General features: G+C 45.5%; 1 protein-coding gene and 1 long non-coding RNA gene across 3 annotated transcripts in view; one reads left to right on the top strand and one right to left on the bottom strand.

Annotated features, from left to right (window-relative positions):
• Positions 1-16,220, bottom strand: part of LOC309367286 — a 119,440-nt gene that overhangs the window by 57,371 nt on the left and 45,849 nt on the right. The window lies entirely within an intron of this gene.
• LOC309367075 (cytochrome P450 2K6-like) overlaps positions 1-16,220 on the top strand; it is a 44,051-nt gene that overhangs the window by 22,451 nt on the left and 5,380 nt on the right. The window contains exons 1-6 of one of the 2 annotated variants that reach the window (XM_081906362.1): positions 2,149-2,411; positions 4,247-4,409; positions 5,205-5,354; positions 5,880-6,040; positions 6,505-6,678; positions 7,863-8,010. The exons of the other annotated variant lie outside the window; for it this stretch is intronic. Coding sequence (XP_081762488.1) covers positions 2,229-2,411; positions 4,247-4,409; positions 5,205-5,354; positions 5,880-6,040; positions 6,505-6,678; positions 7,863-8,010 — 979 coding nt within the window. The 5' untranslated portion in view covers positions 2,149-2,228. Of the gene's footprint in view, positions 1-2,148; positions 2,412-4,246; positions 4,410-5,204; positions 5,355-5,879; positions 6,041-6,504; positions 6,679-7,862; positions 8,011-16,220 lie in introns of those variants that run through there. 2 annotated transcript variants of the gene reach the window in all.

The raw sequence follows: 16,220 nt of genomic DNA, 5'->3' as shown, positions 1-16,220 counted from the left end.
CAAGGAAGGAGAGTACGCACCCTTCCGAGGGAGACTGTTCCACTGAGGAATAGATCTCACCACCAGAAAGTTCTTACTTCATGCACATTTTAAAAAGGATTTAAAACCTCTTGCAATGCAGGGCGTTGGGCCAGGAGCAGAGCAAGGGGGTTGTGGAAATTTTTTTTGTCACCCTCCCCTGAAATAAATATTTAATTGCCTCCCCAAGGGGCCCCTGCCTCAGAAGGAGGACCAGGACCTTGGAAGGAGCGCAAATGAAGGCTCTGTACCGGTCGGGGAAAGACAGAGACCACACCAGGATTTGGAAAAAGCAAGGCCTGATCTTTATTGAAAGAACAGAAAAAAAACAACAACACAAAAAACTGTTGCAACAGGGTCCCCGCTCACGCAATGACATGGAGTCAGAGACCCTGAAAAAAAAGGACTACCTTGATTCTTATACCTTTTGATTTTCATTCAGATCAATAGCAAGGAGGTGGGGGGAAACGATATGAGGGGTGTGAAGAGTGGATTAACATAAGGTAAGCAGGATGTTGAAAGACTTTCTAGAGGTGTCAATTTGCTGAAGGGCTCAGGTGGTATGTGTCGATCTTTGTGTTATTTAATTTTGGATCTGCTTAAAATGGCTTTTCCTTTATCTACAGGAAAACCTCCACAACTGCTGATAATCAGCATGCAGATGTGAGGCTGGATGTTTGAGAAGATGTTCAGGAAATGACTTAAATGTTAATGTGAAATCCTATTCTGCATTGCTATCAATTCGGGTGTGATAGCCTGATGTTTGCATACTTTTTGGAAAATAGGACTGCTTTATTTTGAGCTCATATCTGTGTGTATTCATGGTATGGTTTGCAGACCCAGTAGGAGGCAGTGTGGTGGATTGAGTTTTGGCAGCCTTTTGGATACAATATTGAGTCAAGTACCGTATTTTTTGCTCTATAAGACGCACCAGACCACAAGACGCACCTAGTTTTTGGAGGAGGAAAACAAGAAAAAAATATTCTGTATCTCAGAAGCCAGAACAGCAAGAGGGATCGCTGTGCAGCGAAAGCAGCAATCCCTCTTGCTGTTCTGGCTTCTGGGATAGCTGCGCAGCCTGCATTCGCTCCATAAGACGCACACACATTTCCCCTTACTTTTTAGGAGGGGGAAAGTGAGTCTTATAGAGCAAAAAATACAGTATATACATTTTGAAATATTTAGATTGTTGCTACATTTTGGATACATTCAGAAAAGTACAGCATAGTAAGGCATTTCATTAAAGATACATCCACGAATACATTTTAAAAGGATTGCTTCATGGAGAAAGAGGTACTGTACACAGGAATGGCAACAGGCACGTTACATTAAGATGATGTATTAAAAGGCACACATTATATTACATTCAATGATACGTGAAAAGACACAGTAAGATGGCATATTCCCAACAATGCATTCCTTAAGGCACAGTTTCTTATTGTTGTGGGACTTTGGGGTAGGATGATATCATTAGGGTCATTTTCCCTTTATTCCCCTCTCTGACCCTGATTCTCTTATGACACCCCACCCATGAATCCCAAGCTGACAGCGAGCGGCCCCAGCAAAGTGGTGAAGCTCCCCCCCCCCCTTTTCCCTGGCTTGCTGTAAGCTTGGGAGTCATGGGGGGTGACAAAAAAAATTCCACACCAGGTACCACCAGAGCTTGCTACTCCTCTGGCTCTGCTGAGATGTCAGTGAGATGCTCCCAGCCACAGTGGGGTCGAGGCCACTGGGGGGAGCTGGGGCTCTGCGCAGCCTCCTTGGTTGTCGTGTTGGGAAACCTTGGTTACCCCCCAATCATGGTTGTGGCGGCAGCGGTGGTGGCAGTGCTGGGACCAGCCAGGCAGCACCATTGGTGCTGGCGGACCTCAGGAACTCCATGCTGCTGTGGTGCTTGCCATCTTGTCTCTCCAGAAGTCCATACTGGTGCACTTTCAGAAATCCGTCCCTGAATGCAGTTCAATGATTACAAAGAATTTCACAATGCTGCCCTTTACTCCCCTTATAACAGATTAATTTTACACATGATCTGGGTGACAGGTCTGCATCCAGGTTCAATAGAGTTTAATAATGGTTTAATGATTAGCTTGAGATAGTACCTAGCATAATATATAGGCTGCTCACTGCAGTTGCAAGCCGTTGTCCTCGACCAAACTGCACTGTAGCTTTCATTATAACCACTGCAAAAAAAAATTGCTTGCTGAAACAAAATGGATTGGACGGAGCCGATTCCAGTGTTGTTCCTCTTTATCCTTATGGTTTACTTTGTTTTGAAACTGGGCACTTTTGGGAACAAGAGCTCCCAAAATCTTCCACCAGGACCGAGGCCTTTACCTCTCATTGGGAATCTCCACATCATGGATCTCAAGAGGCCTCACCGAACCATGTTAAAGGTAAAGATTCCAGTTCTTCCCATGGCAAGGCTAAAGGGTACTGGGCAGCCCAGTCAGATGAGCGGGGTAGAAAATTATTATTATTACTACTACTACATATTACATTACATTTTGTTCTTTTAGAGCCTATAAATCTCATCTCCCCTTTGTGTGCTATAGAACCTCCTCTTATCTTTCCCAATAAATAGTCATAGGAGCTAGTTGCAATTTATAACTGGTAATTTGAACAAGATGTCTGGTGTCAAATCACGTTTGACTCTGCCTCCATTTTCAAGGATGTAAAAGTGCCGGTGCAAACCTTGCCCAGCCCAACCTCCTTCTTGAGCCTATCTTTCTAAACTAGGTTTGAGAGGTGCCATTAAAGGTATAATCACTTTTATCCTTACAACTGCCTATTTTGTTCTGGTTTTCTAATTATTCCTAGCAAATATTTGTTCTGCCACAACTGAATAATAATAATAATTTATTATTTATACCCTGCCCATCTGGCTGGGTTTCCCCGGCCACCCAACAGACTAAGAACATGATAAAACATAAAACATTATAAACTTTCCTTAAAAGGACTGTCTTCAGGGGTCTTCTAAAAATCAGATAGTTGTTTATTGCCTTGACATTTGATGGGATGGCATTCCACAGGGCAGGTGCCACTACCAAGAAGGCGTTCTGTCTGGTCCCCTCTAACCTCACATCTCGCAGTGAGGGAACCACCATAAGGCCCTGAGCCCTGGACCTGAGTGTCCGGGCTGAACGGTGGGGGGTGTAGACGCTCCCTCAGGTATACAGGTGACCTTTAAAGGTCAGCATCAACAATTTGAATCGTGCTTGGAAATGTACTGGGAGCCAACGTAGGTCTTTCAGAACCAGCGGTATATTGTCTCGGCAGCCACTCCCACTCACCAGTGTAGCTACTGCATTCTGGATTTGTTGCAGTTTCCGGGTCGCTTTCAAAAGTAGTCCCACATAGAGCACATTGCAGTAGTACAAGCAGGAGATAACTGGCAAGACAGTCTGCTGGCAGATAGGGTCTCAGCCTGCGTACCAGATGGAGCTGGTAGACAGCTGCCCTGGACACAGAATTGACCTGCGCCTCCGTGAACAGCTGTGAGTCCAAAATGAATCCCAAGCTACACATCTGGTCCTTCAGAGGCACAGTTACCCCATTCAGGACCAGGAGTCCTCCACACCTGCCTGCCTCCTGTCCCCCAAAAACAGTATTTCTGTCTTGTCAGGATTCAACCTCCATCTGTCAGCCACCATCCATCCTCCAACAGCCCCCTGACACTCACACAGGACCTTCACCGCCTTCAATGGTTTTTATTTAAAAGAGAGGTAGAGCTGATTATTATCCGCATACCCCACAAGTGAGAGCCCAGGGGCCTGAACACTCATCCCCCAACACCACTTTCTGGACACGGCCCAGGAAGAAGGAGCGAAATCACTGTATAACAGTGCCCCCAGCTCCCAGCCACTCTAGACGGTCCAGAAGGATGTCATGGTCGATGGTATCAAAGGTCACAGAGATCCAGCAGAACTAGGAAACAGTTTTCACCTTTGTCCTTAGCCGGCCGGAGATAATCGAGCAGCACAACCAAGGCAGTTTCAGTCCCATGATGAGGCTTGAATCCCAATTGGAAGGCATCAAAATAGTCCACATCCTCTAGACATTCCTGGAGTTGTTCAGCAACCACCCCAGCAATCACCTTGCAAAAGAATGGAAGATTTGAGACTGGGTAGTAGCTAATGCAGTCTTGGTTCTGTCAGAGAGGATTTGCATTAATATATTCTTTGGGTATGCCAGAACTCTGTTTCTCAATTTTTCTTCTGTTGAATTCCAGTTGTCCAAGCAGTATGGGCCTGTCTTCAGCATCCAACTGGGACCCCAGAAAGCTGTGGTGTTGACAGGATATGAGACAGTAAAGGAGGCTCTGGTTAATCAGGCGGACGCATTTGCAGACAGGCCCATCGTTCCATTATTTCAAGAGCTTGCACGAGGCTTTGGTGAGGCACCTCCCTTTCTATTGGAACTTGTAATGCTTGCAGACACACACTGGTCCCAACAGGTGAACACAATCTGTTCCCAAGAAATGGTTTATAAGATGAGTGTTTGCAAAGCAAGTCATCGAAATCCATTGTTTCCTGTGGGGGAAATCCTTGTGAATTTTTCAACCCACCTCAGTGCCTTTGACATTGACAGAATATCTGCAGGCATTAGGCTGAGCATGTGTCACAAAAAATGTCAAATGTGGATTTCTGGAGATCAAGCTAAAATGTTAAAAAGAGTGGACCAGGTCTTGACTTTCTGTGGATAAGTGGTGCTCTGTTGAAGATACAAAAATGGAGGCCATTTAAAGCAAACCTTTCCCATTCCCACCTTCTTCCCAACAGTCATATTGTAAGATGGGGGAGAATGAGACAGGAGGATTGTGAATAATAGTCACACAGCAAAGTAATGCCACATACCAAGGGGAAACTGACTGACCATTTTCTGCCCCAGACTATATATAGAGGAAAAATGAAGGAGGCATAATGGAATACAAAGTAACAAGCTGAGTTCTGCTGGGACGCCTGACATGTAAAAACCACACTCCACTCTAGCCTACACTTTATAATGGAAAATATTGATCAATGGGTTCTCAGGTCATGCTCTGATGGCACAGCTGCCAGCTCTGAAGTCTGAATGGGAGAATAGCTGGGATCCATTCTCACTTCCATGGAAGAAATGCAGAACACAAATTATTGATATATTTGTACAATGGCCATGCAGACATGAAACCTTTCCTCCCGTCTCTTCAGGTGTAATTCTGTCTAATGGTGAAAACTGGAAAGTGATGCGGCGGTTTGTTGTAAGCACATTTCGGGCCTACGGAATGGGAAAGAGGACCATAGAGGACAGAATTGTTGAGGAATGCAGTGTCCTGATAAATAAATTTGAATCTTACGAAGGTGGGTTGGTGTTTTCCTCTGGTGCATAGCTACACTACAGTTGTTTAAAGGTGCCAAGACTATTGTGTTACATATTCCTAACTTCCAGAAGCACAGATCCCAGGGTTCCCTGCAATTGGTCTGTTCCTGTAATGTGCAGATTGCGCGGCAATAACTCCTGTGACTTCCAAGCAGGTATTAGCCCAGCTATGGCCACATCCAGCAACACTTAGGTTTAGTTTATTTGTTAAATGAGGTCTACACATAGGGAAGCTGCCAGTAGGGATTTAAGACAACATGAACAGACTTAAAAACAATGCCCTTTCCATACTTTGAATTTCTGTGGGAATGTTCAGGGAGGCAGGAGAGGATATATTGTTTAATGATATCCCCCCTAACTTGCGTTAGCAAGTTCTATATCTTAGCCGAGGAAAAAGGAAGTTTTCTCCTGGCTGGTAGAAAGCATCCCATAGCATGTCCATTCTAGGAATGTGCATCCCACATTTTTAAAGAATGTTTTTGTTTAACTGTCATATTTATGTATAGGAAACCCATTTGAGACCACCACAATTATGAATGCAGCTGTTGCTAATATTATAGTGGCCATACTACTAGACAAGCGATTTGATTATGAAGATCCCACATACATAAGACTTCTCAAGTTGAACAATGAAAATGTCCGGATCGTTGGAAGCTTTTCAGTCATGGTAATCTATCTTTTACAATTAAAACAAACAAACAGTTGATTATGATAACAGTGTATGCAAAGTGGGCAGGGCGACCTGTTTATTGTATATTGTTCAGGATTCACTACAAAACACAGAATATTGGTATCTTGAGAAACCTGGTGGTGATTCGAAATATTTAGAAAACTCACACGGTTCAGTCATCCCGTAACTATAATAAAGTCTCTTGCACACACCCTTTCTGGCCTCACTGCCATCGGGACTCCAAGGACAAGGAAGAACAAGTGATAGTTGGTTCCATGATGGCTCAGAAGGGGCCTCCAAGGGCAGATCTCCCTCTCTGAAGGCGAACCTCCAGAGGAGAACTGCCATAGCCTACTATTCTGGGGTTGCACATAAATTATGTTCTGAGAGACCCAGCTGAGAGTACAATACTGAGTTTTTCTAATGCCTCTTTTTCCTTTTTCACATTTTTATCCTTTCAGCTGTATAACATGTTTCCTGCTCTTGGTTTTCTTCTGGGGGCTCGTAAGACTATCATTCAAAACAGAGATGAGCTGTTTGCCTTCATAAATGCCACCTTCATAAAACACCTCAGAGATCTGGATGAAAATGACCAGAGGAGCTTTATTGACTCATTTCTTATCCAACAGCAAGAGGTAATGGAGTCTTTTAAGTTGGCCCAGAATAAGCGTTGCCATTTTCAATTCATGTTTTAAGGGCATATTTGCAAGTGAATGCGTAAGTTGTAGTCAGGAAGTCTCACTTCAGAAGGGACCAACATGGCATACTTCCTCCCCTTTCCCAATAGTCAGCCATTGTTAATGTGTTACAGAAGTTGCCTCTGCAGGGTCAATAGTTGCATGCTCAACAGCATTTCTGGAAAAAATATCCCTGATCAAGAAAACATGTAATTATAGATAATTACGCAGTGATGAGAGGTAATCAAGTCATAAATATTGGTTGCCAGACTCCCTTTTGATACAAGGGACGATGGGATAATGCCTCATGTGCTCAGAAGAAGGCGTTCTTCACACTGGAGGAGATAGGAAGCTTTGTGGGTGGGGAGGCATCTCAGAGCAAGGAGAAAACATTGGCCCATGCACTGACCAATCAGCCTTAAATTAGGGCTTCAGTTCTTTTAACCATTACTAAGACTGGAAATGAATATGAATTGGAGTTTCCGCTTATCAATTAATTAGCACCCAGAAAAGGAAACAGGTGGTTGGGTGGCAACAAAGTTCTCAATAACAGGCTGGAAATTATTTCTAAAATCTTAAACTAATTAATGATGAGTTTGAAAAGTTAAAGCAGATCTACAGGCCTGATGTGCTGGTCCCGTGGGTTACCTGAGAGGCGAGGTCCAAGTCCGGTCCGTGGTCAAAGGCGCAACGTGGAGGCAGTCCGTAGTAGCTGAAGCTGGGTGCAGGGCAGGGAGTTGGGTGAAGTCAGGAACAGGCATGCAAGCAGGGAGACAGGGCAGGTCATGAGCTCAGGCAGGAAAGCAGGACAGGGTCTAGGCAGGAGCTAGCAACCAACAATGTTGCTCCCGCAAGTTGGGATTGGGGCTGGCTGGCTTTTATCTGCCCCGAGGCATAGGGCGGCCCCGATCCTCTGGTGACTCGCCTCTCCTGGCCTGGAGGCGAGCACTCCTCCTGCAGGAACCCTATATCATCATGATGGCATAGTCTGGAAAACCTGGAATCTCTCACTACTTAGCGACTGGGGTGCTGTGCAATGATACTTTGGATCATCGGGTCCAGTCAGGTATTCATTTTTATCTTTGCACATGAAATTTTCTCACTACATTCGTTTTAATCAGTTCATACTTTTTGCAACCCAGGAGGAGAAGAAGAAGAAGACGAATGCGTATTTCCACAACGAAAACTTAAAAACTGTTGTGGCCAACTTATTGGCTGCTGGCATGGAATCCACTTCTACCATACTGTGCTGGGGACTGTTACTAATGATGAAATATCCTGAAATTCAGAGTGAGTGCTTTTCATTGGGTTGGCTTCCATTATTCTGAAAAATCTTAATTCCAGTTATATGTAACTGTTAGATAGATAAAATATTTATAATTTGCACGACACACACACACACAATTGTTCAGTCATAAGCTTAACATTTCAACCTGGACTCCCTTCTCCCTCTTTCTGTGGTTCTTTACATTTCATTTCATATTCCTGCATACTCCAAATTATCTCAACATATTCTTTTAGATATATATTCCCGTATATATCCAATAGATATATTGAAACTGTGGGTTTTTACATTAATCCTGCCAATGTCTTAGTATGTTTACAGTTTGTTTGTACATACGCAATAAACCATTTCCATTGTTTTCTAAAAATAATAATAATCTTGTTCTTGTTGGAGAACTAGCCCCATCGAGAGAGGATGGCCCCTCTCCCTGCTCCCGGAGCTTGTTTACTGGTGATCTGCCTCTGGCTGGCATCCCAGACAGACCAGGGAGATCTTGATAGGCGACATTTCCCAGCGTGGAAAATGCACACCCCCTTCTCCCCCCTTCGCAGGGGAAAGAAGAATAGTCAGAAAGTCTTTTTACATCTTGTTTATTTCTGAGAGTACAACTCAACAGAAAACATGTCCGATCACTCAGACTTCTCTCCGAGCGAGAGACAAAGACTTCCTTTACATACGCAACAGGAAGGTCTCATATTACACACTGAACAAAGACTTGTGTAGCCTGTGAACTTACGGGAAGATTCTTTCCCACAGCTAGTCACATCACATGATGTAAACAAGCTGGCTGTTTGCAGCTGTGTTGTTCTCTTATTGTAACATCCTCCCCCATATGAATCAACGTTAGGTGCGAACAAAGCTTGATCCAGAGAAGAAAACAAACAGTTGTTATACATGTAACAATCCCCTGTTGTTTCAGTTCCACCTTTGGAACTACCCGCCACTGGTTTCACCAGTGTAACTCTCTGGTTGTCTGTTTTCCAAGGAATGAGTGCTTCTGCATTACCTTGGCTAGGGAAGGTTGTGTTACGCTTTGCAACTCCCAGTTGTGTCTTTGTTTCTGACTTAGACACACCTTGTCTAGAGTTGTCAACAATAGTAACACATGCAACAGCTGAGTTAGCAAACTCTCAAGAATATCTCTTGGGTGGTACGCCCTTTGTAACCTTCTCAGACCTGCGTATGAGGTGCTGATCCTCTTTGCTGACTGGTTCATCCTCAGGACCTTTTGGAGAACCACGCCCAACAGTAAACAATGGTTCAGGCACTTCTGGTTCAGCCTTAACCTGTGTAGGTCTAGACATTGTGTGAGAACCTCTCTCAATGACTGTGTCAACAGAACTCTCTGAGCTTTCTGTGTCACCAGAAAAATCAGAATCATCATCTGAATTGTCATCGGTGGGAAATGTGTGAAAAACCTGTCTCTCCTGTCCAGGAGTGCTCTCTAGGAACTTTGTGAGAATCACCTTACCAGATTCAGACAAAATTACTCTGTAGAGACCCTTTTCATAACCCACAAAAATGCCTTTTGCATTCTTAATTCCATCTGGAGTTTCTGTATTTACGTGAGATCCAAAAACCTTAAAATGTGTTACAGGAGGTTTCCTTCGGAATAGCTTCTCAAAAGGAGAACTTTCCATACCTTTTGAAACCTTTCTCACCCAAGTGTAACAATAAGAAGATAAAGATTCAGGCCAAAACTCATGTGGCAAATGTGAACTCAGCAATTGTGCCTTCATGCCATTCTGCAACTCTTTGTTCACCTTTACACAAACATTGTTGTTCTATGCAGCTTCAGAAACAGCAACCTTATGCTCTATCCCTTGTTTCTCCAGGAAATCCTGAAAATCCTGTAAAAGAAAAACTGGCTTTTCATCTGTGAAAAGATAATCAATATTAGCATCATGAATGACTGGTGTCACGCTTATCACAAAACTCCTTAAACCTTGCTAAGGTTTCTCTGGGTGATCCTAATATATAAGTCCAGACATATCGAGAAAGATGATCAACACATACAAGATAGTATTTAGCATTGCCTCTAGATGGTGCTAGAGGACCAATCACATCAGCATACACTCACTGAAAAACACTGGTAACTTTCGTTGCCTTCTGATCCTTGACGTCTTTCGACACACCTGCAAGAGACAGCATTTTAGACTCACACGCAGTGCAACTATTGTAATCATTTTCATCAAAAGTCAACAGATACAGTCCGTCTTTCTCTCTGGCAGAAAGATACAGCTCTCCATCTTTAAAGATTTTGCAACTCTCCTTATCATAGGACAACACCAGCCCTTTCTTTGTCATCTGAGAAACACTCAACAGATTGAACTTCAAATCAGGAACATAATACACATTGTTTATAGTCAAGTTCAGGCTTTCCAGGTAAACAGTTCCAAACCCGGTCGCTTCGATCTCCTGACCATTGGCCTGTTTCACAGTGAACTGTTGCTTCTCAAACATAGAAAACAATTCCTGGCGTGATGCCATGTGCTGCGTCGCTCCCGTGTCCAAAACAAACACGTTTTCCACCGATGATGTGGCTTTTAGCGACAGCAAAGCCTTAGCAGGTTTCACCTGGGACTTGGCACGACCTTTGCTTGAAGCCCCAGGCTTTGCAGAGCTCCCTTTAGCTCCTTTCTGCTCATGTGGCCTTTTACAGTGCCTCTGAATATGCCCAGGCTGGCCACAATTGTAACAATGGACAACGTTCAGAACTACAGCTTGCTCTTCTCTAGCAATAGCAGTGGGGGGCGCTAGAACTCCGAGCCTCACTCCCCCTGTCAGCAACAGCCAGTGCAGCTAGGGGAGGTGGATAAGGTAAACCTGCCCCTTTCTTGGCATCCATCTTGAATCCAAGCTTCAGTGGAATTTGCTGCCAAGGAGTGTGGTGGAGTCTCCTTCTTTGGAGGTCTTTAAGCAGAGGCTTGACAACCATATGTCAGGAGTGCTCTGATGGTGTTTCCTGCTTGGCAGGTGGTTGGACTCGATGGCCCTTGTGGTCTCTTCCAACTCTATGATTCTATCAGCAGCGAGCTGAAAAATCCAAAAGTCTATTGGGCTGTTTACAAGCTGCTAGCACCTGGCAGCTAGCTCAGCTTGGAAAGTCCCTTCCAACAGTCTGTGCGATAGCAAGCAAACGCTGAAATTCCAACAGGTATTTTCAGCCTCTGAGCCTTGCTTTCACTCCGGCTTGCTTTTCTCTTTACCTTTGAAGCTAACTAGCTCATAAATTAGCTCAAAAAGTACTCACAAATTCTTTGGCATGGAACGGCAGTTTTATCAGCTCCCCTGGAATGTGAAGAATGTGGCTCTCTTTCTCTCTCTTTTTTAAAATAATGTGGGCAGGTAGTCCCTCCCCTACCTGGCCTGGTCTCCTTGGCAACACTTCCCCCAGGCGGGATTGGACAACTGACTGAGGTTGGTGGAGCCCTCCAGGTATCCCACCTGGGGGAAGGCGAAGCCAAGCCTGTGCTGATGGAGCCACTCCAGATCCAGGGGCTGCGCGCGTCCACGCAAAGGTATTGATTGATCACTGGTATTGATTGATCACTGGTATTGGTTTTTTGTAGGGGAGCTATTGGGTGGTTGTTTTGATTTTGATTATGTATTTTGTGGTTTTATATTTTGATTTTATTCTGTGAACATCTGGATATAGGGTGGTATATACATTCACTAAATAATAATAATAATAAAATAAATAACAATAAATAAATAACAATAAATCAAAAAGAATATTGTCAGTAATACATTCATTTTAATTGTTGAAGTAATGAAAGTTTCATTCTCCTCCATATTTGCAAATTTATTTTAATATCCTCCCAAGTTTTTAAATAATTATCCTTATACAAATTTATATTCTTGCTCTTAACCACACACCCAAAATATTTAATCTTCTTTTCACTCTTTAAGATAGATAAACTTTGTAATTTATTTTTACCCTCATCATTCATATTTTTTACCAGGAGTTTAGTTTTATCTTTATTAATTTAAAGATCTGCTATTTCTAAAAATAAAATAAAAAATCTTTTCCAATGACTTTGGGATTGACTCTATTGGTTCCTCAACAAATATCACCACATTATCTGCAAAAGCTATTATATTATTATAATAATATAATATAATATAATATAATATAATATAATATAATTATATTATATTATATTATATTATATTATATTATATTATATTATATTATATTATAATATTCTCTTTCCGCTTTTATCCCCACTTTTTATTATTATTACATCTTATTCTTTGTGCCAAAACTTCTAAAACTATTATAAACAATGAAGGTGACAGTGGGCAACCTTCCTTTAGTTATTTTACAATTCTCAGGCACTACATTACTTGCTGATGCATTAGTATATATTGCCTTGACTCCCTTTATAAAACTGTGTCCACAAACCATATATTCCAAAGCCTTAAATATATAAATCCCAGGAGACATTGTCAAATGCTTTCTCGGAGTCTAAATGCTTTCTCTTTTAATACAGTTTTCAACCCATTAGCTAATATGTCTGCAAACAGTTTATAATCCTTATCCAACATCAAAATAGGCCCATAGCTCTTAACCAGCTTTGGATCTCTATTTTGTTTATGAATCAAAGTTATGTATACAGTCTTCTGGGATTTGGGTAACTCTCCTGTATTCAAAGTTATAGTCATATCTTTTAAAGGTTGCATTCGGTAATCTTGTAATTTTTTAATAATGTATTGCTGAAACTCCATCAGGTCTGGGTGCCTTCCCTAATTTTGCCTGTAAAATTACTTGCTGTAAAACCATCATTGTGACAGCTCTATTCAGAAATGACATTTTAACTTTTGGTATTGTCACGGCCACCCAGGACGGGTCCCAGCTCACAAGAGACCTCACTCCGTTGCAGTTTATTTACAGGAAAAGTTTATTGAAGATTTCTGCTTCTCGTACAGTTCAGCATCGTGGCCGTACGTCTGTCACGTTAGACCGCTGAAGTCCCCTCTGACTCCTCCCCTCTTCCACACCAACTTAATAGCCTGGCTCTAGACCACCTCTTCCTCTCCTTTCTTTTCCGCAGGGTCTTCCTGCCCCCCTGGGTTCCCTCTCTCCGTGACTCGCCTGAGGCTGAATCCTCTGCCGCCTCTTCCCCCCTCCTTCTGGCTTTAGGGCCGGGCTCCTCCCCTGAGCTCTCTCCACTTCCGCGCGCCTCTACGTTTGAACTTGGCGCGCGTACGTTGCTGCTGACCTTTCTTTCGACCGCTACACCACCCCTTGTTCTGCTCTCCACCCTTTCCGGCTGAACACCTTGCTCCAACCCCCTTTCTCTGTTCTCTCCTAATCCTGCTCCCTCCGAGAGGCTGACGACTCCACCCCCTTTTCTCCGTTCCGGCTGAGACGCCTCTTGCTGCGTCTGTCTTCCACTGGGCTCCTCTCCGCTTCTCCCTTCTCCTCCCTTTTGCTTGATTAAGGTAACCCCCTTTTGAGAATCCTCTGACTCGCTGCTCAGACTCGTGGATTCCCTCAGAATTCCGTCATCTTCTTCCTCATCCTTCTGCCCCTCCTCCCACTCGCTCTCCGTCTCCTCTGTCATCTCCTCCTCTCTCCCAGAAACCCTGACATCCATCCCCCCCTCGAAGCCCCCCCTTCCCCCCTCCCGCTCGCCGGGTGCAGGTTGAGGAAAACGTGGTTCTTCCGGGGTCGGTTCAGGATACAAGTTGTCCACTTCAACGTTCTCCTCTGTCATCTCCGTATATGTGTGTTCGAACTCGGGTTCCCCACCCACAGACCTCACAGTCTCTTCCTCCATCACTGCTTCTCCTGGCGCTGCCTGCCAAGGACCTACCATCCATCTCTGACTCCATGCCTCCCTTGGCTGATCCACCCACCAACAAGGGCCTGTCTCCTCCCCCCCCAGTCTCGGATCCCTGGTCGGGCTTGTTTCGGGCGTATGGCCCTCGGGTGAGGAGAAACCCTCGAACGTGCTGTCTGACAAAGTGGGCGTGAAAAGCCAATCATCAAAATACTCCTCGGGCATGGGCTTGTGCGGAAAAAGTGCATGGAACTCCTCCTTCAACAGGGGTTCGTCCAACGCGTAACCCGGCACCCAGCTATTCGCAGAGGCCGGAGTGCCTTCCCTGGCTAGAAAATATTCAACTCCCTCCTCCCCCCATCTCGAGTCCAGTATCTCTGTGACCTCGTTAAGAGGTTCTGGTCTTGGCGATTCCCCCCCCTCAGGCGCCCTCCTACGTGGCTCTGGGAGTGCTCCTGACTCTTGAAACCTGTGTGGGGTTTTGTAGGGAGTGAGCACCGACCTATGAAAGACCGGGTGCACCCTGGAACCCTCCGGAAGGGCTAGACGAAAAGCCACCGGATTGATCTTAGCCTCAACTTGATATGGCCCTAGCTGCCTGTGTCCTAACTTCTTCTTGGCCAATGACCTGGCCGGCATCGCGTGGGCTGCTAACCACACCCAGTCCCCAATCTGGATGTCCTCTCCCGCCCTCCTGTGCTTATCGGCCTGCACCTTATACGCCTGTTTTGCCAGCTCCAAATGTCTCCGCAGCTCCTCGTGCACCTCTTGCAACTCCGCTGCAAACTGGTCGGCATCTTGAGGCCCCCCCCCCTCCTGGTGCCGCAAATCTCGGGAAGGTTCTGGGATGACGGCCATTGTTCGCGAAGAAAGGCGTCACCCCGGTGGATGCGTGTTTCGTGTTGTTGTAGGCGAATTCAGCCATCGGCAGATAGTCCACCCACGCCGCAGGTCGCTGGTTGGCGTAGCACCGCAGGTACTGCTGCATGATCGCGTTGACCCTCTCCGCTTGACCGTTGGTTTGTGGATGTCTCGCCGATGTCAGGTTGATTTTGACGTGCAATATGCCCAGAAGCTTTCGCCAGAAAGTGGAAACAAACTGGCGCCCCCTGTCGGACAAGACGGACTGCGGAAGTCCATGCACTCTGAAGACGTGATCGATGAAGAGCTTTGCGGTCTGTTCTGCCGTCGCCACCTTGGCACAAGGGATGAAATGCGCCATCTTGGTGAACAAGTCCACCACCACTAACACCGCCGTCTTACCTCTGGAGCTGGGCAGGTCCGTAACAAAGTCCAACGCTACCCTCTCCCACGGTTGCTGCGGTGTCTCCAGCGGTTCTAGCAATCCCGCCTGCTTCTGGTGCACTGGTTTGGACCTCTGGCAGATATCACACCTGGCGACGTAGTCCGCCACCTCTCCTCTCATCTGGGGCCACCAAAAGTCTCTAGCCACCAATTCCATCGTCTTCTCTTTGCCGAAATGGCCTGCACTAGGGGCGTCATGCAATTGTTGCAGAACCTTGGCTCGAAGATCGTCGGTGGGCACGTAAAGGGCACCCTTACGAGTCAAAAGTCCATCTTGCAATTGGAACTCATCGTTGTCTCGCGACCCTCCGCGTAGCTCCTCCATCTTGGACTGTGCAAACTGATCCCTTTGCAACGCGCGTCGCACCGCGTCCAGGTCGACTGCGATGGTAGTGCACGTCCACGCCTGCGGTGCGAAAATGTGCTTTGCTGCGATTGGAGCTGCTTCCTCCAAGTATTGCGGCTTTCGGGACAGCGCGTCTGCAATAACATTGGAGTCTCCTGGGATGTATTCTATTTTGAAGTCGAAATCCGCAAAGAACTCCGCCCAGCGCATGTGTCGCTGGGTCTGTAACTTAGCCGTCCGCCAATACTCTAAGTTCTTGTGATCCGTGCGGACTTGCACCGTGTGCTTGGCTCCTATTAAGAAGTGTCGCCACGCTTTGAAAGCTGCATGAATGGCCAACAACTCCCTGTCCCATATGGTATAATTGCGCTCCGTCTTGCTGAGCTTCCGGGAGTAGAACGCACCCGGTCTCCAGTTGCCTTGCGAATCCTCTTGCAAAAGAACGGCCCCAACCGCTCTGTCTGACGCATCGGTCTCTACCCGCATGGGTCTGCCGGGATTCACGTGGAGCAGCTGCTCTTCGGAGGCGAAAAGACCTTTAAGCGTCCGGAAGGACCGCTCCGCTTGTTCGGTCCAGACGAACTTCTTCTTCTTGGAACTGAGGGTGTCAGTGATAGCCGCCGTCGCGTTCGCAAAACCTTTAATAAACTTGCGGTAAAAATTGGCAAAGCCGATGAACCTCTGGACCTCTTTCCGATTTCGAGGGCTTTTCCAGTCCAACAGCGCTTGAACCTTAGCCCTGTCCATGGCCAGTCCCTCGTCGGACAACTTGTAG

This window comes from Podarcis melisellensis, assembly GCF_964234715.1.
Source record: "Podarcis melisellensis genome assembly, chromosome: 3".
Lineage (NCBI taxonomy): Eukaryota > Metazoa > Chordata > Lepidosauria > Squamata > Lacertidae > Podarcis > Podarcis melisellensis.
The sequence above is the reverse complement of the archived record's forward strand: the minus strand, read 5'-3'. Positions and strand labels throughout refer to the sequence as shown.